Source organism: Chroicocephalus ridibundus, chromosome 4 (assembly GCF_963924245.1).
Source record: "Chroicocephalus ridibundus chromosome 4, bChrRid1.1, whole genome shotgun sequence".
Classification (NCBI taxonomy): domain Eukaryota; kingdom Metazoa; phylum Chordata; class Aves; order Charadriiformes; family Laridae; genus Chroicocephalus; species Chroicocephalus ridibundus.
In genome coordinates this window covers 72,748,902-72,771,503 of record NC_086287.1, presented here as the reverse complement: position 1 = coordinate 72,771,503, position 22,602 = coordinate 72,748,902, and the positions used below count along the sequence as shown (strand labels likewise).

At 50.0% G+C, this 22,602-nt stretch overlaps 3 protein-coding genes across 3 annotated transcripts in view; 1 reads left to right on the top strand and 2 right to left on the bottom strand.

Annotated features, from left to right (window-relative positions):
• NLRC5 (NLR family CARD domain containing 5) overlaps window positions 1-4,191 on the bottom strand; it is a 48,489-nt gene extending 44,298 nt beyond the window's left edge. Inside the window, exons 1-3 of the mRNA XM_063333996.1 lie at window positions 4,052-4,191; window positions 3,246-3,549; window positions 577-639 (exon numbers count right to left, since the gene is read on the bottom strand). Coding sequence (XP_063190066.1) covers window positions 577-639; window positions 3,246-3,549; window positions 4,052-4,057 — 373 coding nt within the window. The 5' untranslated portion in view covers window positions 4,058-4,191. The remainder of the gene's footprint in view (window positions 1-576; window positions 640-3,245; window positions 3,550-4,051) is intronic.
• Window positions 1-22,602, top strand: part of POLR2C (RNA polymerase II subunit C) — a 241,815-nt gene that overhangs the window by 123,119 nt on the left and 96,094 nt on the right. The window lies entirely within an intron of this gene.
• Window positions 11,333-20,988, bottom strand: CETP (cholesteryl ester transfer protein). The gene is made up of 16 exons (XM_063333998.1): window positions 20,692-20,988; window positions 19,602-19,716; window positions 18,699-18,833; window positions 17,651-17,721; window positions 16,513-16,600; window positions 16,314-16,383; window positions 15,950-16,010; window positions 15,221-15,312; window positions 14,762-14,941; window positions 14,291-14,341; window positions 13,790-13,957; window positions 12,300-12,367; window positions 12,136-12,178; window positions 11,981-12,050; window positions 11,569-11,654; window positions 11,333-11,470 (listed from the first exon to the last, which is right to left on the bottom strand). Exons 1-16 carry the CDS (start codon window positions 20,834-20,836, stop codon window positions 11,396-11,398), a joined length of 1,518 nt encoding a protein of 505 aa, XP_063190068.1. The 5' UTR covers window positions 20,837-20,988; the 3' UTR covers window positions 11,333-11,395.

Here is a 22,602-nt window from a genome sequence, read left to right as displayed (position 1 = left end):
TGGCAGATGCCGCTTCAAAGTGCCAGAGGAAGAGGAGGGATCTTGAAAACAAATCCCTCATTTCATGATCTGCACTGAGTAGGAAGGCCCCCGACCCAAATTCAACCCTGAAGAAAGCCCTAGAACTACTACCACCCATTCTTCTAAGCTCCAATTCTGACACTTCTAAAATGGTTTCTGCTAGCTCAACTCCCAAATAGTCTGTCTGCTCTTCCTTTAAAAGCCACACCAACTTCCTCCACCTACCAATGTGCCAACCACAGCAAAAGCACAAAAAGTGGGGATTTTGCAGAGTGGGTGGGAGATTCCCTTGGCTAGAGAAACTAAAACAAGCGAGTTACTTAGCGGAGTCAAGGCCAACAAGGCTTTCCTGAAATTCAGGGAGAGAAAACGAAACAGGAGAGGTTCATCCGGAAAGCACCAAGGACAGAGAAATCAAACTTGAAGTTGCAGTGGCTTCCCCGCACCTTGCCAGCGCTGCAGCCAATACGTGGGACATTTGTAGCCCTGCCCAGCCCAACGGCAGAGAAGATAAACTCCAAGAGCACAGCACCCCAGAGTCTGTTCCAGCCTTACCTTTCGGCACAGATGACCAGGCACTCACATCTCTGCATGCTTCTTGTTTCTGGCTTGAGTTACCTAAAGGAGTTGGATTGGAAATGAAATACAGTTACTGCAAGCATCCTGCTCTTGAAATGTGGGGTGCAGCTGGCCAAAGTCAAAGGGCAAGCAGCTCGCAACACAGTGGTACAAACCAAGACTTGGTATAAGGGCTGATGCAAAACAGCCAGCTTTCAGGCTTCCCATCAAGGTCTTTTCCTTCCAGATTGCTCTAAATTTCAGTTAACTTCTGCTTTCAAGGGAGGAGTGAAACAACTTTTCTTTATTATACAAACTCAGAGCGTGGACGGCTTTGGCTGATCGAAAACCACACCGTGGTTTTAGAGTAGGGAAGCCCTACTCTTCCCTGTTCTTGCAAAGGAGGTGCTTCTGCGATTAAACCGTTGGCAGAGTCAGTTAGCAGACCAGTTAAGGGCCTTTTCTGACTCACTGCATGGCTCAAGCTGCCACAAAACCCCACGCAGCACAGCTAGCCCCACAGACAACATTCACAAGAGCTTCAGAAGGAGATCCTGACCAGGCCAAACAGGAGTCTGCACACCATCAGGACTCTTCTGTTCAGATAAACTCATGCCTGACAGCATGGCTCTCCAAAAATCACGTGGGAAGCCTTCATACATTAATTCCTCTCACTGTCATTTCCAGCATTTCCCAGCTGGGAGTGCTGGCCAGGACTCTGGTATTTCCAACTCCAGCATCAGCATGAAGCAAGAACAAGGCTCCAAATGGGCACATGTGCTGCGCCACGGCCTCGCACAAAACCCATTCAACAGCTCAAATATCCCGACTCTTGCCCTGTGTGCCATGTAAAGCAAAGCAAGCCAGTTCTGGTGCTGGAAGACTCGATCCCACTATTTCTCCACTACTCATCCCAAGTACTGCCTGTGCTACCACTCGGGCTGGTTTTAGCCCGCATCAGTTCTCCAGTCGCGCTACCCAGGCAGACACAAACTCTTTTCCCTAGAGTCACTTCAGCTAAAATAAACTAATGGTTAATCTTGCCTAACCCAAGACTGTTTTGCTTCTCTAAATTGTGGTCCTCCTCCAAACCACCAACTCCTGCCCACAGCCTTGGGACAGCCCCTGCAATCACACAGCTATGCAGAGGGTCAGTGTTGTCCGAAAGCTACCCCTAGAGCAAAACCAAAAGCAATTCATCTTCAGAAGGATCAATACTGCTAAACTGTTAATACCAGAGTTAAACCAGCGTTAAGTCAACTCCAAAAACTTAAGAGATGTCTTCTTTTATGATATGCCACAGCGTTAAAAGGCAGAAATCTGTTTCAGCTTCAGTCCTGAGAGGAAAGCCCCCATCAGTCCCTGTTCCCTGCTGCTTGTCCGGCCTTTCCCCTGTTCATCTCTGCAAAAGTAACTGCTGCAGCTGTTGGTTACCAAAGGCTGCATCTGCCCGCCTGATACGTGTAACGACAAGTTACTAAAAGCAGGATGTGAAAGACAGTACTACCGAGAAGGGCTCAGCGTGTAAGACTCTTAACAGAAAAGAGCTAACAACCAGTTATGGTTATGCACACTGTGTGTATAGTCTACAACTTAACATGCAGCGTACTGACCCCACTCTTTACAGCTGACATGATTTTCTCTAAAGCCACTGCCTCCAACTGCTAATATTTTCCTGTGGCGTGAGAATATTTTAAGACTTCTGTATTTCTTGCCTTTCTGGACCAGGAAAATAAAAAATAGCGTGGAACAAAAAGGTAATATTTTTTCTTCTTCAAATAAATCTATGAAAAATTTCATCACTGCTTTATTGGAAAGGGGGTGCATAATTTTTATTGGTTTTGGCTTTTTATGTCTCATTTTTTTAACCTCAACTTACATTTCTAAGCCAAACGTTGTGTTTCCAAGAAAAAAACACCCCAACAAATTTCCTTCAAGAAATCTGGAAGAGAAAACTTTGCAAAATAAACTTTCTCACCAAGAAACATGGACTGAAGCTAAATTTTCCAATTAAGAAAATCATTGCCATCAAGAAACTCCTGAGCTACTATTGCATCAGTGTTTTCTCTCCCACAGCTATCATGATGCTCTCCACTCTCACAAAAGCAATCGGGAATCCCTACAGCACAGCACACCTTCCCCTCCCCGACATTTCAAATAGACTTAATTGGTGTCTCAATAGCACTACTTTTAATCTGGGCAAAGTGACTTTGCTCTTGGAGATACTTCCAATTCAGGAATCCAGACGATATGACCACACAGGTTTCCATCCTCAAATCAGACCAACTCTTATTTAAGGAGCCAAGAAAGCGCTCATCAACACCAGCAAGGTGTGGCACAACTGGTGAAAAAGCACATCTGAAAATGGGAGCTATTGCTGTTTGGTTGCAATAACTATTTTTGGAGGGACTGACCTTATTCCAGAGATTATGGTGAAAGACAGGGTGAATCAAAAGGCAAGTCGGATCATTTTTTTTAAAACTAGCGGCTTGGTTAAAAAGGCTTGTAGCTGCCTGGACACCACGGAGAGGACTGCCACCTCTCACTGACTGCTCAAGTGAGGGCACTGGTGGTGTCACTGCTTAGAGTGGTCTTTTGGCTATGGGGGGCTAGGGCACTGGCTGTGTTTGGAGACGGTCGGAGGAAGCTGGCCTGAAGTCCGTTACCTTCTCCTGCAGAGCTCATGAGCTGTATCTCCAGATCGAGGGGGAGGTCACACTCCATACAGAGGTACTGTGCAAATTGTTTCCAGGTGGCAGGGCCAGCCTTCTCCAGCAAGTCAAGAAGAACTGAGACTTTTTCTCTGTGGTCGGTGATGCCATCGAGGCCTGCTCGGAGGGCCACCGCTGGGAGGAAGCACCGGGAAGTCGTGAGCAGCCAGTCGGGATGGTGACTGAGGAACTCCACTAGCTGGGGGCGGGCGCTTGCTATGGCTGCTTCCAGGTCTAGATCATCATTCCGAAATGGAGGCTAGAGGGATGAAACCAGAAAGGGTAGCAATGGGCGCAGGAGTGAGAGATGTTCACCCCGACAGCCCTGCTGTCGAGCAGCCAGCACAGCCCTTGATGACTTGACCTGCTTTTCTAGTCCTCGGTCCAACCCGGCATTTTTTATCTGCCTTACTCTCACCACACCATGTGGCAAATCCAGCCATTACGAGGCGCAAGGACCACAGTGCTTGTCTGCACAGCACCTAATGCAGTGGTACTGCAAGGGACAGGAGCAAACAACAGGAGTCAGTCTCTCTGGCATCAGCCAGGGAGAAGCTCTGTGGACAGCTTTCACGTGCGGCAGGACCCCTGGGAAGGCATGGGACTCGAAGAGCAAGACATTTCCCTGCACAAAGGGCTCAGGCAGCTGCTCTTGCAGCTCATTTTGTGGGGATGAACAACTTATTTCTGCTTTGGTGACAATGTCACCCTCCACTTCCACTTCCTTCCCATAGCAAAGCCATGCACACGTGGTCTCCTACCTGCATTGTTGTGTGATCAGCCTCTTCTCAGCTGTCAAATGCAAAGGTGGCTTCTGCTCCATCCCCTGACGAAGAACTGATCTGCCAGAGGCAGTGTTTCAGCACACAGTGACACCCCAACGCATGGTGCAAGCCCGTACGTAGTTGCCTCACTCAGTGCAGATGCCTAGAAATAACAACAGGGCAGGATGTAGGTATGAAAGGGCATGGGCAATTACACGAGTCCCAGATCTAGAAGCTCTGTCTCATCCTGGGGTCTGCTGTGGAGCTTTTCATCTCTAGGTGGCAACATAAACTCAAATCTGCAATGAGCACAAATTTTGGACATTTGAGGATCCGCTACTGGTGTGATGAAAATGTGGGACTGAGCCTTGCACCCTAAGATGCAAGTGAAGAAGCAGCAGCTTGCTCAAGGCAGGCTGTCAGTCACACCAGAAAAACTGTGAAATGCTGATCCTCCGAGGTTACACAGCTCTCGCAAAAGAGTTTCAGTTGCCGGAAAACACCACCAGTGCCAGTGCAGCCCCCCTGCCTCTCAGCAGAGATGGCAAGGGGAACTGTTTCTGTCTGGTGTCCAGCTGGCTGCTGCAAAGCGATAACCGTCCTGCACGCCTCCAAACATCCTGCAGGAGGACCTCAGCCCAGGCTACAGCAGCATCAGGACCGTGCCACTGTGCTATCCCCAGCAGACAGCTGCCAACACTGATTTGAAAGTCACCTTCAATTACAACTACCATTGCCACGTTTGCAGAAAGGCTGAGAAATAGAGACCACAGAGAGCAGCCTCCATCCTCCATCCCCCCACCAACTACCTGTCTTGCATCTAGAGAGGACAGTCCTTCCAGGTCCGAGACTGCTGCTGCTCCTCAAATACTGTGTTCAGTTTTGGGCCCCTCACTACAGGAAAGGCATTAAGGTGCTGGAGCGAGTCCAGAGAGGGGCAATGGAGTTGGTGAGGGGTCTGGAGCACAGGTCCTGTGAGGAGCGGCTGAGGGAGCTGGGGGTGTTCAGCCTGCAGAAGAGGAGGCTGAGGGGAGACCTTCTCGCTCTCTGCAACTCCCTGAAAGGAGGGTGCAGCCAGGGGGGGTCAGTCTCTTCTCCCAAGGAACAGGTGATGGGACAAGAAGAAACAGCTTCAAGTTGCGCCAGGGGAGGTTTAGATTGGATATTAGGAACAATTTCTTCACCAAAATGGTTGTCAAATACTGGAACAGGCTACCCAGGGAAGGGGCTGAGTCACCATCCCTGGAGGTATTTAAAAGGGGTAGACGTGGTGCCGAGGGACGTGGTTTAGTGGTGGACTTGTCGGTGTTAAGTTAACAGTTGGACTTGATGATCTTAAAGGTCTCTTCCAACCATAATGATGCTATGATTCTACGATTCTATGGTGTGGGAAAAATTCACACAGCTGCTGTAACACCCAAGTTTACGTGGGGTGGGGATGCGACACTGACCAACCTAGTTCAGCAGAAAGACGGTAACACTGTTAAGTGGAAATGTCCTGTTGGGTAGAATCATTTCATCCCCTAATGAGGCTGGCGCACACAGTGCCGTTCCTCAGCTCCTGAGCACCTTCCCAACACAACAGCGGCAGCAACCCCACCACTGCCAGGGTCGAGGGACAGGGGTGTCGTGCTGCAGAGCCCACCCTCTCTAGTGTTCAGCCCTCACTCCACAGACATGCTCTCCTCTACGCTGACCATTCAGGTACCTACAGTAAAGTGAGCCAGAGGCCTTCGGGCTTTTTATTTTTGCGGACTTCTTGACCTGGCCAAGCAGGAAAGTGAGAGCTCTCCTATGGAGCTGACGGAAGAACTCAAAATAGAGGTGCAAGACAGAAGGGCGCTCTGATAGAAAGAGCCAAGACCTTCTCCTCCACGCACAGACAACTCCTAATGCATTGGAAAGTTATGCACATGCTGGAGTGACCTCCCAGCAGAGCCACGCCACTCCATGGGGCACACCATGCAGAGATAACATCACCTCCCCACATCACTGCGGGGCACAGCATGCACCCAGGAGCTGAAGACAAAACAAAAAGCAGGCACTGGGTTGAAGCACTGAAGGTCAAACTGCTCAAGAAGTTTGTCCCACTCATATTTAAGAGGATCCCGCTTCTCCCATAATCCAGCCCTCTCTGTACTGCCTCTTCGAACAGCCTCGGATGTTCTGAGATGGAGCCAAAAGGATATAACCAGTACTGAGAGGACTGCATGGGAAGGATCTAATCAGTCTCTCCTGTTCCTGTGCTCCGAAAGCCAAGCAGACATCCGATAAGAGCAAAGCTGGTGATGCTGTAGGCTCTTTTACCAACCTCTGACTCCTCAGGTGAAACTCGTGTCACAAGTTGGTTATTATGCAGCATCACCATATACTGTTATAATACAGTACTTGCTGCAAGAAAGACTCTACCCAGGTTCCCGTTCCAGATCAAGCTTTCGGGATGCATTGTAGAAAAAGTGAGGCAGCTCTGGGATCCGTCAAATGTGGGTAAAACTCCTAGTTTGTAAAAATTCTCTAATGCCTCTCATTCACTATTCTAACAAGAACAATAAAAAAGTGCCCAGTGAAATGAAATTTAGGCTTAATCAGGATCAGTTTTCTCTTCAGGCTACTTCCATGATGCCAACACCTGAGACTCTGAACCTTACTGGAAAGGACTCCAAGTTTTCACTCAAAATGTTTTATTATGAAATTAATTTATGTGAAATGTGCTTAACTGATTCGCGTCAGTGTGGAACAGTGTTAGGGCCACAGGGTGAAGTGTGACCTTTGATTGTTTTGTCTGTCTGGCCGCAGACGAGACGGTGTGTCTGCCGTGTCTGTGTTTTGCAGGAGCCACCTGGCGAACATTCTAGAATACCAACTTAAACCGGACCTGTTGTTATCTGCATAGTGACCTGTAAGAGGGGGGATACACCCATTTTTGGCAAGGGCCAACCATTTTAGAGGCAGTTATGAATATGTATTAGTATAGGAGATATAAACCAAAAATGAGGTCTGTAAGGTGTGTGTCTTGGTTGGGCAGAGACCCCTGGCACACCGAGCGCTGTTTGCTTGCCTTTGTTCCTTTAATAAATTATAAATTCTAATTGGAATCCTGTTTGCGATTAAATCATTTATCACAATTTATATTCTCAATTATACAAATAAAGAATGCCAATAGTAACACATGCATTAAAAACAAAGGAAACTATGTTTCAATTAACCAGAAAGCTTAAAAGAAAACATTCAAACACTTCATATTTAAAGAAACTCCAAAATAACAGGGATTCCTGTAAAACAAACTTCCTTTCCCCGAAGCCTGATCAGTCAGCCTTTAGGGACTTTAACTTTTTATTTCTCCAGGCAAAACCAGAAACCTGTAGACAGCAATGCCCTGACTTTATTCCCCTGATGACCAAGAACTACCTACTTAATAAGACTGTATTAAATAAGTAAATAAATAAATCAGACCTTAATGCCAATGAAGACTGAAAGCCATTCAGGCAAAGACTACACTCGTAGGAATTAATGAAAGACTCATATTCAGGAACAAAACAACACTGAAAAGTCAGATGAAAGCTCAGGCGATACTGCACAGCTCCTGTACTACTACTGCTCTGCTAAATAAGTCAGAAAAGATGGGCAGCAACCTACAATCAAATGTCTCTGAGCTCAAAACAAAGCACAAAAACCTCCCAAGAAGAGACAGAAAACTTTCGAGCCTTGAGCCTTGCCCTCGTCCCTCCCCCAGATGCAGAAACACCATAATAAAACATTGCAAAATTACGTCTCCCCTCCTGCCCAACTTGGCATTCACAACATTCCCAGCCAGGAAAAATAAAACTGAAACGTGAAGCCCCCTGTTGCAAATCTCGCATGCTTCTTTCCGAGGAGCACATGCTACTTACCAGAAGCCCAGAAACAGAGCAGCGGCACCAAAATCAAACCGGGGGCCCACAAAACAAAAGAGCTGCGGGACAACATCCACTGCCTGGATTTCTTCGCTTGCTAACCCTCCGCTCTCCCGTGGCACGTAGCCCTTTGCTGCCTTTTGGCACCTGAGGGGCAAAACCCACAGCAAAATGAAAGTAAAATGGCTAGGAATTCCCCAACTGCAACTCATCCGTGGTAAAAACAGTGTGATGAGCAAAATAAACCAATCAGAACCGCAGAATAGTGTTATCCTAGAAAAAAAATCTATAGCCTAAAAATCTATAGCCAGGTGATAAATTACGTAAAGCTTTCGGAGAGTGGTCCAAAGACTCAGAGGCAAACACTCTCATTGGAGTAAACTCTGACTTGGTTGCCGTTAAGGCTCTCACAATAGGACTCTTTTTATTTATATGCATGTCTGATTACTCTGGCACATGAGGAAATATGTATTTACTGTTTCCATTATATCTGAGGGAAAAAAGCAACCTGCTTTTCCTTTAGAATGAGGACAAGTTTTAAGTGAGAACGCAGCAGATATGAATGATTTGAGGAAAAATCCATGGTTTCTAGTTAGAACTGTGGGCAGAGACCTCCATATCTCTGTATCTAGCAGATAGGGTGCGACAAGTAGCGAAATATTATCAACGTTTTCCTAGATGTCAGAGAAGCTAAGTTGGAAAAGCAGATGCAGCTGAGTCCCAGATGAGGCAAAATGGCCCATGGCGCCTTTTCAAAAATTCGTTTATCAGGAAAAAAAAATAAAATAACGAGGTCCTGATACAAAGACTTGCGATAGAAATGCTTGCTCTGGTGGTCTTGTCTCCAGCATGGCGCTGGGGATGGGCGAGCTCGGGGAGAACTGGGGGCGGCTGGTAGGGACTGAGGGTGGTTGAGGGGCGGCTGGGGAGGCGACAGGCAGCACCCACCAGCCGTGTTTTGCCCCATTTTGCAATCCCCCCCCCCGGGTTTCCCCCAGTACACCTCCCACCAGTGTTCCCACCAGGCCAGGAACCGCCACGGCACTACCAACGCAACCCCTTTATGGCCAAACTCGCAGTTTCCACGCCTAAAAATCCTCCCTCCCATCCTTGATGGCCTCCCAGACGCCGTTCTCGCTGGCAAACGCTGCCGTATTGGGGTTTTGTGGTATTTGCTCCCTGGCGCCGGGAGCAAAAGGCACCAGCAAGTGACCTTAGCCTTAAACATGGCGCAGCCAGACCCCCCGGTCCCCCCAAATCTAAACCCTCGTGGGGTGCTCCTGCACGATGCCTTCGCCCCGGGGCAGGGAGGAGGTGGAAGGGAGGACGGGGCAGCGTCGGACGACGCTGCCCCGTCCTCCCTTCCACCTCCTCCCCGGCCCGGGTCTACCTACCCGCGGCCACTCACCTTGCCGTCGGTCCGTCCCGCCGCGCTCCCATAACGACGACGGCTGCGGCTCAGGACCGCCCCGCCGCGGCCGCCCCGTAAACCGAAACCGCCCCGGCGAGGAAGCTGCTTTGCCGGGAAAACACGTGGGATACCAGCAGCGGCTCAGGCTCCGCGCCAGGCTCGGCGAAGACCGGCCCCGGCCGCTCCTCCCCGCCTCAGCTCCCGGCGGGGCCGCCGTTTTGTGGCGGGGGTCGAGGCGCCCCTCAGGCGACCCGCCGGGTCGCGGGGGGGGAACTTTGGCTACCACTTCGCGGTGGGCGCCGCAGCCCCACAGGGAGGCACCTCAGAGAGCCTCGGGCCGCTTTCCTGCATCTTCCCCCCCTTCGGCAGAGTCCCCGCTCCCCCATGCGAGGACAGACGCCTTGCCCGTCCCTGAGGGCCTGTCACCGCTGAATGGCCTCAGCGGACACCCCCGCTCCTGCAGCGGCACAAGGCACCACCAAATACCATTTTTCTGCCATTTCTTTGTTATTAATGCTCTTCATTCTAGCGGGATGACATTCAGGAGGAGCAGAGGGCCCTGGCTTGGCAGAAGCCGGTTCCCGTGGTCTTCAGGAGACGTTGCCATGCAGAGAGGGAAAATGGCACCTCAGCATGGGTGGCTTTAGAGCAAGAGGGAGCAGGGACAAGCCCTTAGCCAGCATGGGAATAGCCGGCGGAGGCAGTTATGGGGGCAGGAGGGGAAGGGAGGTGGAGAGTTGCCCTCTACACCAGAGCTCCTTCAAAGCCACACCGTGGTGTCACGCATTTCATGCCCCTTGGCTCCGACTGCGCCACAGACACGGCTGGTTGAGGACCAGCAAGATAAACCTTGGCTGCCATGGAGCGACCGGTAAAGTCAGCTCACGCAGCGTGCCCCAGCCTTGGCACCGCAGCCACTAAAGAGATGTTAAACCCAGCAGTCATGTGGAGCAAGGAAGTGCTGAGGGAGCTTGATGGCATTGACGGTGGGAGAAGAACAGATCTAGAAGAGTCCTGGCTCATTCCCCAGGGAGGACATCCATGGGATAGAGCAACCGCCATGCCCAGGGAGCCCGAGAAACTGAGGCCATGCTGCTACCAGCCTTGCAGGCTTCCCTGTGGAAGCCCCAGCTTTAATGTGGCTATGCGCGGGATGAGAACATCATCCTCTGCCTTTGTTAATGTGATCAAAACTGCAGTCTGAGGTTTGGGGCCTGAGAGCACTTCCAAGTGAAAAGACAAGTTAAAAAAAGGGAAGCATGAATTGGTACAGGAAAATATCTATGCCACTTCAGATAAATTATTGCGCTGCAGTAGGGAAGAACAGGAACCTGCTGTCTGACTGGACACTTGCACTTTCTCCTATAATCTCTTTGGCTTCCTTATCATTTTTATTGCTTCTCTGAAGTTTACTCCCTCTGTCTCAACAACATGGGTGTAACAATTTGCCTAGAGCTCTATACAAAGTCTACAGGCTCTGCACAGAAAGCACCCAGGGCACAAGACCTCTCTGTTACTGTACTGCACTGTACATTCATATCCCATTTACTTTTTTCAGCCAGGCTCAGGTCTTTTAGCAATAACTAGTTCTGAACTTACTTGGATTTTGGTAATGTCATGCGTGTTGCTAAAGTCGGTCAAAACCAGGAGCCTCTTGGCTCATGGTAGAAATGAAACCCACGATCAGCGCAAAAGGTGCTTCATTTCCAAAACGTAACAACAGAGATGCCAAAAGGTGGGGAAAGCCCATTTCTGCTGCCTCCTGTGAGTGCTGACCCAGAGCCCTTGGAGGGTCCAGCCCTCACTCCTAAGCAGACAAGTCCTTTAAAGATCCTGAAAAAGTAGCGTGCACAGAGGTGCGGACTTCAAGATCTTTGCAGAGGAAAGGCTCCGTGGAAGTACAGTTGCACACAAATTGGAGCGTTTCTCAGGAAAAAGGAAAGAAAATTCAAGGAAAGCTGATTTAAATCAGCTTAAGTTTTAATTGGTTCACATACGATCTTTCTGTTTGTAGACTCCTGTGTGAAGAGATCACCTCTATAATCTTTTCTCAAGAAAATCAAGCAGCAAATGATTCGGGAAGCTAAAGTCGAGTTGTACAATTACGTATCCCTAAAAAGGGAGGAGAGAAAAAAAAAAAGTATTATATTAGTTTATGCCGCACTCCCAAGAAGGGCTTTGAGAGTCATGTATTTCTGGACACTGCTTACCTTTCTTGTGATAATCTCAGGATTTCTGATCTCAAATAGGTGAAGCCCTTTGCTGTTCATCAGTGAAGTCAGAGCTGGTTCGATCCCTATGGAATCAGTAAACCCACCCAGTTACGGGTACAGCCATCCTGGCTTGCTGCTTACTGCGACCTTGGCTGCCTGTTGCCAAAATTGTTCCCCAGCGCCCCACGACCTTCAGCCTGGCGGAAAACTTACTTTTCCTTTCTCCCAGCGATTTACAAAGGGTTGGCCATTCCCCAAGTGAATCCAGTAGAAATTTGCATCAGTAACATGGTTCTCCCCTCCCCAGCTGTCAGGGTTATTGATGTATTTTTTCAGTGCGTAGGATTAGGAGATCTGATATTGGATCTCTTATGGAATACATTGACACTTCCCCAAAGGGAAAACTCACTTGAAATCACTTCTGGGATTCCGACAACTGAGATCATTGTTTGCAGGAAGTTTCTTACGGATGGGTCATTCTGAAAGCCAGAAAATTTGTACAAAAAGGTTTTAAAGACATTGTTTAGCAACAAACGGCCTAGAGAATGCTTGCTTAGGACTTACCCCACTTGGATCAGCTGTGCATTTAAAGACTTTAAACTCTGTCCTGGAGGAAGGGTAAAAGGGAGAAAAAACGTCAGTAAGGGCTGCAGAGATGCTCTTTTTGTGCTGCTCTCAGACAAGGGCTAAAAGAGGCAATGAGTCCCACGGGAAACCACAGTACCCACCTGGAGTCCACAGGGTGCAAAATGAGTTTCTTTTCCGCATAGGCAGCTTGTATGGTGACTGTGATTTCCTGCACAGAGATGAACGGCAGAGTTGAGATGTAGCTCATCTTGCCTTATAGCAGGGAGCTCCATTTGGAAATTGCAGTTTGCTTTCTATGACCCAGAGTTCAACATCATTCTGGCTTTACCTCCAGATTATTACTAGAGAAGGATATTCCTTCTCCATTTGCATGCAACAAACTCCTCCCTGATGCCTACAGCCTCAGCCTGCGGGGCTCCAGACTGGCTCATCCACAGGACTGATGTTTTTGCCACTTTGTGAACCAAATCCTGCACAAGGAAGGAAATGGTTACATAGGGTGCTGTTTCCCAGTGACCATCCATCTCAACATGAAAGGTCTCAAGGTAGCCAGGGCTACCCCAAGTACTCTTACCCATAGTGTTTGCGTTGATAACCAAATTAAAAAAGAAAGTAATCTCTGAATTCTGGACTTTTTGTCTCATTTTCTTGCTTTGTGAACATTCGTTTAAAAGGAGTATTTTGTGATGCAGTTGCGGGTCACAACCAGGGGTCTGGCAGGCCAGGAGGAGGCCACATCCTGAGAGCCACAATTTTAGTGCTTCTGCGCTCCTACCAGAAATTGATTTTGAGATATCGCCTGGAGCACAAAAAACAGCCGTGCGCATTGCCCTGTAGCACCCTAACGTAGGATACTTGCAGAGGGCAGGAGAGAATTATTCTCTATTCCAGCCCTCAGAAGATTACAATTTAACCCTTTCAAAAGAATCTGATCTACCCTCAGGCAGTGATTTGCTTTTGTGCAGGGTTCAGTGTGCATACCAGCCTGTAATTACACGGCTGGACAAACACACTGCTCTCTTGTGATATTACCCATGACGGCAAGGCTGCTGGCATTTCTTTTTTCTGCCTCCTTAGGTTCTGTATAAAGCAGTTTGGGGTAAAACACAGTGTAAGGAGGAACTTCCATACAGACACACACACAGATGAAAAGGTTATATTTGGAGCTTCACATTCTTCAGAGCTGTGTCTTCATTTCGGAGACAACCATCCTCAACATGGGGGCTAGAGCCAGAATTTGGGAACGAGAAGATTTCAAAAGAAATACATTTCCATGGTGCTCCTGAAATACCTCAGCTAAAGGAGTTTCCCTGTGTCCGATACAGGTTAATGGGGGCTCATCAGAGCTTCCCAGTGCTGGACTTACCACCTTGCACACCAGTGATGGGCTGGCCTAATAGAGGAGGCATTGAGCCAACACGGTCACTATCATCATTCCCAGCCTCAAACGTTGAGGGAAGAGATGGGAGTGTTAGAAGGAACTGATATGCCTTCTCCACTTCCCATGGTTTAGGCACCCACCCTTCCCAAAGGGCTCCCTGCCGTTGCTGTTCCTGCACACCAGGAGTGGTCCATACTCAGCACAGAGCCTGTCCCAAGGTCTTCACAGTCAGGAGAAGGAAGAACTGACCTTCTCCATGTACAGAACCATCAGGGGCTCTTCTCCCGGGGGAAAGATGCTGATCTCCGCTCCTACCAAGGACTTCACGACTGTCCCTTCAGGCTGAACAGAGATTTGGGGATGGACGAGACTCCACACCTTGGCCACCGAGTCATTATAGGAGGTGCCTTGAAAAATCTGGTCAGATAAGGAGCAACACAAGAGTCAGGCTTTTTCCATACCACGTCCCAATTTCACACCAACTTTCCACACAGCTGCATCCCCTTCATAGTCCCCAATTCCCCCGCCAGTTCACACAAGCCCAATAACTCAACCGGGTTTCAGGGAAGCTGTGCCAGCATGGAGCGTGGAGAAATCCTCCTTGCAAAGCACAGGCATTTCTCCATCAGTCCCTGGGTTTCCCCATCAGGCCCACCCAAGACTCTTGAGTTGTCAAGGGAAGGACACGAGACGTTAGAATGCAACAGAATCCATTCGAAAAGTTCCTTGTTTGACGTAAAAGGCAGTTACCATCTGCACTGCCTTCCGCTGCGCTTCCGTGTCTTCCATTTCAAACAGCGCCTTCAGAAACAAACCAGAAACAGGTTGTAGAAAAATGAGAGTGGAAGTTATGGTTAGCCCTGATGCAGGCTGGATGGGCCAGAGCGCTGATGTGTGGCTTGTGGCCAGCTCAGAGGCCTTTCACCCCCTTTCACCACCCCACCCTCACCCCCTCCACAGAAAATCATGTCACTTTATAACTCAGAAGACAAGTTTTCTATCAGCTGATGCTATTGCTCTAAGGCATAACACTACCTGGGAGCGCATACTTGCTAAGAAGGTACCAGTTTCTGACCAGGATCACATGTAGTGACTGACTACAGTCACTATCTTTCTATCTTCCACAGAAACTATCTCTCACCAAAAAACAGTATTTAGACAATTTTTTACTCTCTTCCTCAACATATGAGGTAAGGAGGGAACCACCCCTGAAATAGTCACCTGCAGCTTCTCCCCTCCGATGGTCAATCCCAGGCGCTTATCTAAGAAAGCTGCTGAAGCCAGGGAGTTGAGGATGTGTTCGGACAGCCAGAAGTAGAGCATTCGGGACTCCGTCAGCAGCGACGGGGAGAAAACAGAGTCGCTGAAGACATCAGAGTAGTTCTTGTACAGCACAAGGCCCTTTAAAGGAAAGCAAGCGTATCTACCATGACGAGCAGCAGGAAGACAGGACAAAATGTCAATGTCTGCATTTTCATTGCAAGGCAACGGCCTGGCTGGACTTGGAGCAGAGAGGAAGCTGCTCAGCTGGGTGAAAGGCTGGCATCAGCCCACGCTGCAGACCTCCCTTGGGCTGCAGCGCAGCAGCACCCCGTGGCGGCGAGGGACCAGCCCCAGCCAGCCCTTCAGCCAACATCAGCACCAGAAGACCTTTGGTCTCTGCAGCCCAGGTTACTTTACCTTGTGGTGTGATTCCAGGTAATTTGCTTTTATTAAAGGAACTGATGCGAGGGAGATATCAAGTCTGATATCCTCATCCTGGACAAAATTTGCTGCAGGAAGAAAACACAAAAACCTCACACCAGAAACATGAGCTTAAGCAGAGCTTGCGACAGTGGCTTTTAGGACTTGGTGCAGGAGGTTACTGGGAGTTATAAAAGGACACAGGGATGGGACTGGAGGGTCCCACTCCTTTGGGTGCTAGTGCTGATCCTGCTGCTACTCACCGACTCAGTTTCTCCACTGGGAAATATGGGTAATTACTCTCAATTTTACATTCTGCTCCCTTTCCCTGATCTTTGGGACTGGGAACCATGGGAAAATCTTCAGCAGGCAGATACAGGTGCTGTAATATCTCATCCCCAACAGTCCAATGCATGCTCCTGTTCTAGCTAACATCAGTCTTTCTGCAGCTGTCCTGCACCTCTGGTTGTTAAATAATGGAGGATAAATAACTTTATGAACTGAAAAATGTCTTTCAACCAGTGCAATCACCCTTAAAAATCAACCGGATGCAGAAAATTCAAAGCATAACATTGCTAAAGTTTATTTTGATGTTGTCTGAGGTCTTGGGATCCCATACACATTTTCAAAGGACCTTTTTGATGGATGTGGCTACTGCCCTGCTGGGCCGCAAATGTTAAAAGTCGCATAGAAAAAAAGAAAACAGAAAAAAACAAGGATATTTACCTGCTAAATCATGTACAAAATTTGCCATCACCTGGGCAAGAAAATTGATTTCATTGCACACCTACAAGAGGAAAAGAGGGGAAGAACTGAAGGTGAAGGGTAGGATTTTTGGTTGTGAAGCGGAGCTGGGCCGCATGGTGAGATCCAAGGGCTGTTGGTCAGACACTGGCATCATCAGAGATCCCAGTGTCAGCACAACCTCCCACCTTCTCCAGGCTGGATTTGTTATGGATTCTATTTATTTGCCTTATTTTTTGCAAGCACCAAAATTATATTGCTATTACCTTGTGGGCATAGGTGAGCAGAGTAGTGTGTAGCGTACAAACCAACCTCTCCTCTGTCCACAGGCAGGGGCTGACCTTACCTCGCTCTTGAGAACAAGCTTCAAAGTGAAGGAGATGAAATCCGTGAAGAGCTGCTTCAGCCAGCCCGGGCTGCACAAGACAGGGAGCACGGTCAAGGACTGCCCAGCCGTCCCCATGGTGGGTGACACTTGGGCTGAAGCGCTCAGGGAACCAGCAGCAGGGCAAGCGAAGCCTGATTTTGAAGGGGGACAGACTCACTCCTTGTCTCCTTGGAGGTGAAGCGTCAGTTTGTGGAAAGCCAGATAGCAGTCCGAGGCATCAGCAGCCACTTGGTCCTTCTGGCACACTGCGCGGGATGAAAGAAAAAATTAAAAATATAGTTAGTTTGCTACCGAGACGAGGAGGATGAGTGCACTTTGCAGACCTGGAGCAGAGCATCACTGCCGAGGAGCAGAGTTTCCCACACCTCTTGGGGGATGTTTCCAAAAGACTCAGGACCCTGCAAGTCAGGGCAGATGGGGCTACCTTGCACCTGGATGGAGGGTTTCTGTTTGCAGCTCCAGCTGAGCTAGTCTACCAGCCAGCCTTCTTCACGCTTCATTTGGATACCTGCCTGCCTTGCTAGCTCGTATTGTCAGGGACTTGGTTGTCCCCTAACATCACCTGGAAGAACCTGAGCAGCATGTGCAACCCACAAACCAGAGCGGGGAGGGAATTTAATCATATTACAAAAAGCTTGAAAATTGCGATATACTGTCATTGAGAGTTTTGTGCTGCTCTTCTCGCCCTGGGAGCTTACCAGGAAAATGTATTTTGAGGCACATGAGATAACCCACATCCCCCTCATCCCTTATGGGAGGTGGAGTAGTGTAGTTTGCCTCTTTCCCTTTCTCATCTAAGTCTATTGACCTTCCTGAGGGAGGGGCTTCGTTTCCCAGAGCACACCTTGGGCCTGATCTGGAGACAGCTGAAAAAGTGGACTATAAGGATCGTTATGTTCAAACCTCCCCCCAAAAAGCGTTTGCCTCACTCTTTGGAAACATCACCATGTTTTTTTCAAGTCAGACTGAACAGCAGGAGATGAAAAGCTGGTCCTAAAGACAGCCCAGAAGGCCAGGACGCTTTTCGCTTGCTGCTGGCATGAATCAGCATTACTTTGCTGAAATGGTTTGTACCAGCTTCCTCCGCTTGGTCTGTTAAAACTATGAGGTCTTTGAGGGCCACGTTGTCTCCTGTCCTATGTGCACAGGGCAGCAGAGACTTCCAGCCTCCACCTGCCATCAGATCCCCACAGAGGTGAGCAGAGCCAGCCCCCCAACCTAGTCCGTCCTGCTGCTCTGGAGGAAGCACCCACACAAAGACCCCCTGCAGCTAGTGATCCCCAGCTGTTACTTACTCAGTTTAATGTTTATCTCGAGATCAATGGAAGACTCGATTTCAAAATCAACGGAATGAAAAAGCTGCAAACTGTAATGGCAGAAGAGAGGACATTTAGCAACCGGTGCTGGGGGCAGCTTCTCCCTGAGCGCACATCGGCCGCGGGGCAGGTTTTGTAACACCTCGCACACAGGTACTTGCACTGCAGTTTGCAAAACCCCGGCACGCAGCAGCCCGTCTCAGGTACTCTGGCTTTATAGCGTTGCAAACCACCGCCTCAGCGGCACTTAGGAGAACGGGGGCATTAAGTCTCTTTTTTCCCCCCCACTCAAAGTTCGTAGAGCAACAAAGGGGAGGGAAGAAGACAACATTTTGGGCATCTCGTCTCCTCATGCAAGGGGAGGACAGAATGACTTTCTGATATAACAGTGTCAACTTATAGTGCCGCTGTACAGTTAAAGACACAGAATGAACCGGTATCCCTGTGGGCTGCACAGATATAAAAAAGCCCCAAAACAACCCCCCCCAACCACCCCACCTGTGCTCATTTGGAGAAGGACACGGATTTTCCTTTGGTGTTGAAGGCTCAGCTCAATAGTGTTTGGAAGCTGGTATTGTTTGATAAACAGGAATTATCAAAGCTCAGTTCACAGCTTCGAAACCTCCAAAAGACATCCCCTTTATGACAAACTACTGTACAACCACCGCAGGACAAAGTCAAAACCACAACCAACGGCACACTAAGTGGTACAGTAAGATTAAGGAAGAAACTAAGAATGTGTTTAAAGGCCCAGGGAAGGTGCGCGGTTTTGTTGCTGATTGTTAAGAGAAACGATTGAAGAAAGAAATGATTAAGAGAAGTGATTGAAGAAAGGCGGAAAGCAAGCCGAAAAGAGCAGCGATGGTGCTAAGCAGCGCTGCCGGCATAGAAAACCTCGCCTGGCTCGGGCAGTGAGCGGTGCTGCCATTGCTAGGGAGCCTGAGGAGCGCAGCCCCTCCTCGCGCCGTGGGCAGCACAGGAGCGGGGGCCGTGGGGCTGGGCAGCAGCCAGCCCACTGCGTACTTACAACCAGGCCCCAGCATAGCCGTAGGTCAGGGTCCCTTTGAAGAAGGCCGTCACGTTTTTAATGGCGATGTGAATGGCATCATTCTCCTTCAGCTCCACCTCGCTCTGCTCTATAGACAAGCCATTGACCTGGATGCTAGAAACAACAAAAACACAGTTTGTCCCCGGCCCTGGGGGCTGTTTTCTGTGACGAGGACAGGCAGGTTTGCTCCTGAGGACATGGGGTCTCTAAGGGTCCTGTGCCAACTCCGGACTCAGAAGCTTTTGCAAATCACAGGGGCCACGCACAAGGGCCGTGGTGCTGTCCTTGAGCCTTGACACGCTGCTTCCCCCCTGCCACGTTCAGACACGAGGTGGGGGAAAGGCTTTTAAACAGGAAACACGGAGCAACGTGCTGCAGAAACAACCCTCGTCTATTGCGGTGCCCTGCATCAGCCGCACTCACGACAGGAAATCTGCCTGCCTTTGCACGGCTAAATTTGTTGGCCCCAAATAGAAGTCAGCGACACAGTGAAACCCAGCCTTGTTTGTCACAAAGCACATCCTGCTGACAAGGGTGGCTCGGCAGCCCCGGGTCCCCGCTGCCACTCCATGTGCCATGGGCACCATCTGTCGGCGACAGGCCCCGGGAGCTGCAGCCCCAACCCTCTGTCAAGAGATGTGCTCTACACCCTACATTGCTGTCTGCCCGCCGAGCTGGAAAAGCTCGTAAATAATAATACATCAGCAACCTAAACGTTAACGTGCAAATTGTCTGCAAGGCAGAGATCAGAAGATGTGCCTGCCCTGATCCAGACCTCTGCTTTCACCAGGAATTGCTGGATCGAAGCTCCCTCCAAAGCCAGTTTCCATCCCCCTCTGTCAGCCCGCAGGCGCCCCGGCACAGAGACGCAGAGATACTCACTTGGTCAGCCCGTAAGCCACCTTGCCGAGGAGCCGCATGGACCTTTCCCCGGTGATATTGGGGAATTTAGCATTTCTGAACGCTGCTTGGATGAGCCGCGCTGTTTCCTGGTTCACTGTCGGTGGAAGAAAAGGGCAAAGATACCAAACTGCAGCCTCGCCAGGTCCGCACGCTGGGTTAAAGCACTACAGAAGAGTTTTATCCAAGGCATTTCCATCACATTAAGGAAACCCTAGAAGTAGCTTCAGAGTAAAAAAAGAAATCCCTAATTTTAACAGCTGAGGGCAGCTGGGGACAGCAACGTGCGTGGCTCAACAGTCACCAGCAGGACCATTCCCAGGGAATCAAGCCCAGCTTTCACACACCTCACCTGCGGGGCAGATTTTGGAACAGTTGAGCCTCTAAAGGTTGTTGACTTTACCCCAGTGCTTTACTTTGTGGCTGCTTGCTTGTATTGCAGTCAGCTGACGGGTCCCCAAAGGAAAACTTCTGAGACCAAAGATTCTGTATGCGTTTTCCTAACGTTATCCAGCCCATTCCAGCCTCAGGCACGTGCTTGTAGAGGACTTTTTTCCCTTACGGAAGTACCCTCTCTTAGTTTGGCCCAGCATCCTTCTCCGCATGTACCACTCTCAGAGGGAATGGAACAGAGCTGTTCCCTCCTTTTGCAGAAGTACTAATTATTTTTCCCCTACCCGTAAAGCCCCCAAAACCTTTGCAAATAAACCCGTGGCAGCAGAGAAACCCTGTTTCTCCCCTTCTGCACACTGACCCCAAAACATGAGATTGCAGCGGGGTGAGAAATCAAATGCACGTTTGCTCCAGTTCTTCTGTCACACTGTCCCCCAAGAAGAACGTTGCTAAAACTTTGGGTGAAGCAGAGGGGTTGGGGACTCTTTTCTCAGTCCTTTGAGAAGTTGTGCCTGTACGGTGCTTTAACCCATGCTCCCAGGTAGATAACACATCTTACTAGATAAACTAAAGTTTCCAAAAAGAGCCGGGAAAGCAAGAAACCCCCTGAGCTGGCTGATCTATCCCAAACCTCTCCTGATGGAGAGAGGGAAAATGCAGCCCCGTAGCAGACACTTACACAGCAACGCCGCGGGCTTGGTCATCCTGCAGACAATCCCCGTGACGCTGTAAGGGAAGGGCCCAAACTCACAGGCTGCTGATGCGTGGACGAGCATTACCAAGATCCTGAAGGTCCTCAGCCTCATCCTGCCAGCCCACAGCATCCTCGGCCACAGCAGAGAGCACCGACGAGATCGACTGATTCTTGACTGCGGCAAAGGCTGCTTTCATACCTCCAGCAGACCTCGCTCGAAGCAGGACATGACCTGCTTCCTCCAGTTATCAAAACTCATCACACGTTTCCTAATCTTACTATAGTTTCCTTAACACCCTTCAAGTCGCACGCTGCCTTCCTCCCACAGCAGGCGCTGGGGCTGCAGGACTTGGCTCTCCTGCCAAAACTGCTTTAACTCAGGACATGCACACAGCGAAGCGGCAGGAGAAGCTGGAAGGGGATGGAGATTGGAAGGGGATAAAGCCAAGGGAGCAGCCTCACGCTCTGCCTCCAGCCAGTTCTTGGTTTGCTCTTCGCACAGAAGTATTCCACGTTTTGCATTCCTGCAGCAATTTCCGAGCAAAGCCCTGTTTGAAAGGTACCCAACATTATTAAGTGCTCCCCCCTCCACTGATTTCAGGCATGCTGTGGGGAAACTGAGGCACGCTCCTGGGAAGTGGGTCCCTCCTGCTACCACTGGGTGAACCCACATCTCCCACATCCCTGAAGGGCTCCATGACCACAGGAGTGGAATGCCCTCTGCCTCTGGTAGGACTTTTGAGCCATCTTCAGTTTGCCACCTTCCAGATGGGGAAGAGCCCTCTAAACTGGAGGTTTTCATGCACCTACGCTCTCAGCTGCTATTTGGGAATTGTTAGAAACCCAAGTTCACATCCACTCCTCGCGCACGCCCGCCCTGCACGCCACCATCCCCCCACACCCCTCTTGTGGAGCTGGGGCCCATCCCAAAACAAGCTCGGGGACAAAACGGAGCGAGGTTCTCTCGGCAACAAGGCTCGCAGCAGCTCCCATTAACCATTTTGCCAGCACAGACTGGTGGAGAATGAAAGGTAAGATCTCGGCCATGCTGCAGGAGCACACTCAAGCCCCCGAGCAAGACAAGATGCCAGCTTTCCTCCTCTTCCTGGCAGATGCGTCACCCCCCGCCCCGCACCGGGTGAGCACGTTTCCTCCGGGGAGCCCTGCTGTCCCACAGCCCCCGCCCCGCCACCCTGTTTTCTTCCTGAGTTGAGAAAGTGAATGGCCTTGGGTACCCCGCGGGAGGCACTCCCGGTCACTGACCCGCCGAGGGAAACCGAGCATCTGCAGCCTTCCTCCAGACTTCTCCAGGAGAGTGGCATGCTATGGCGGCCTGGGACAGGCTGCCTGCCGCGAGCCGATGCTGCGCTACAAATGAACAACCAAACATTGGAAGCACATATAGAGGCAGCGGGTGTCTGACCAGCACAGGTCCCACACGGCAGCCCAGCAGCATCGTCTCAGCCTCTGCAGCATCCTCCCTGCCTTGGCTAGGAGGCCTCTTTACAGGGAAGCAGCAAAGAGCACAGACACGTTACAAAAAGATTTAAATTCAAGAGGCTTTAACCTTGCAAGAGCTCTGGTTCCCATCTTTCGGCTCATGGGTCTCACATGCCCAGCCCTCCCCAGCAGCTCCCAGTTCAAAGGGCTGTGCAGTGGCCGAGGCCTGGAGTGAGGGAACCCTGCAGCCACAGCAAGTACCCCAGCCCAGACACACGGGAGGCAGCAAGAAGCCTAAATCTGCAGTCAGAGACAGTGCTGCCGGGTGTCACGCAAACACATCTGCCTGCATCCTCAGCACAGCTTTCGGCAGAGGAAGGACACGCTCCCATTTACTGCAGGACACAAACTCAGGAGTGTTGTGGGCAGCTTGAGTTTTACTGGAACGGATCTAGA

Bases quoted from the DNA above. Each gene is read 5' to 3' on its own strand.
- CETP (XM_063333998.1), bottom strand. From the start codon at position 20,836: ATGCTGTGGGCTGGCAGGATGAGGCTGAGGACCTTCAGGATCTTGGTA. The intron at 19,717-20,691 runs GTAAGTGTCTGC...TTCCACCGACAG, and splicing joins CAAGCCCGCGGCGTTGCTGT to TGAACCAGGAAACAGCGCGG. The intron at 16,011-16,313 runs GTAAGGTCAGCC...TTCCTCTTGTAG, and splicing joins AGCTTGTTCTCAAGAGCGAG to GTGTGCAATGAAATCAATTT.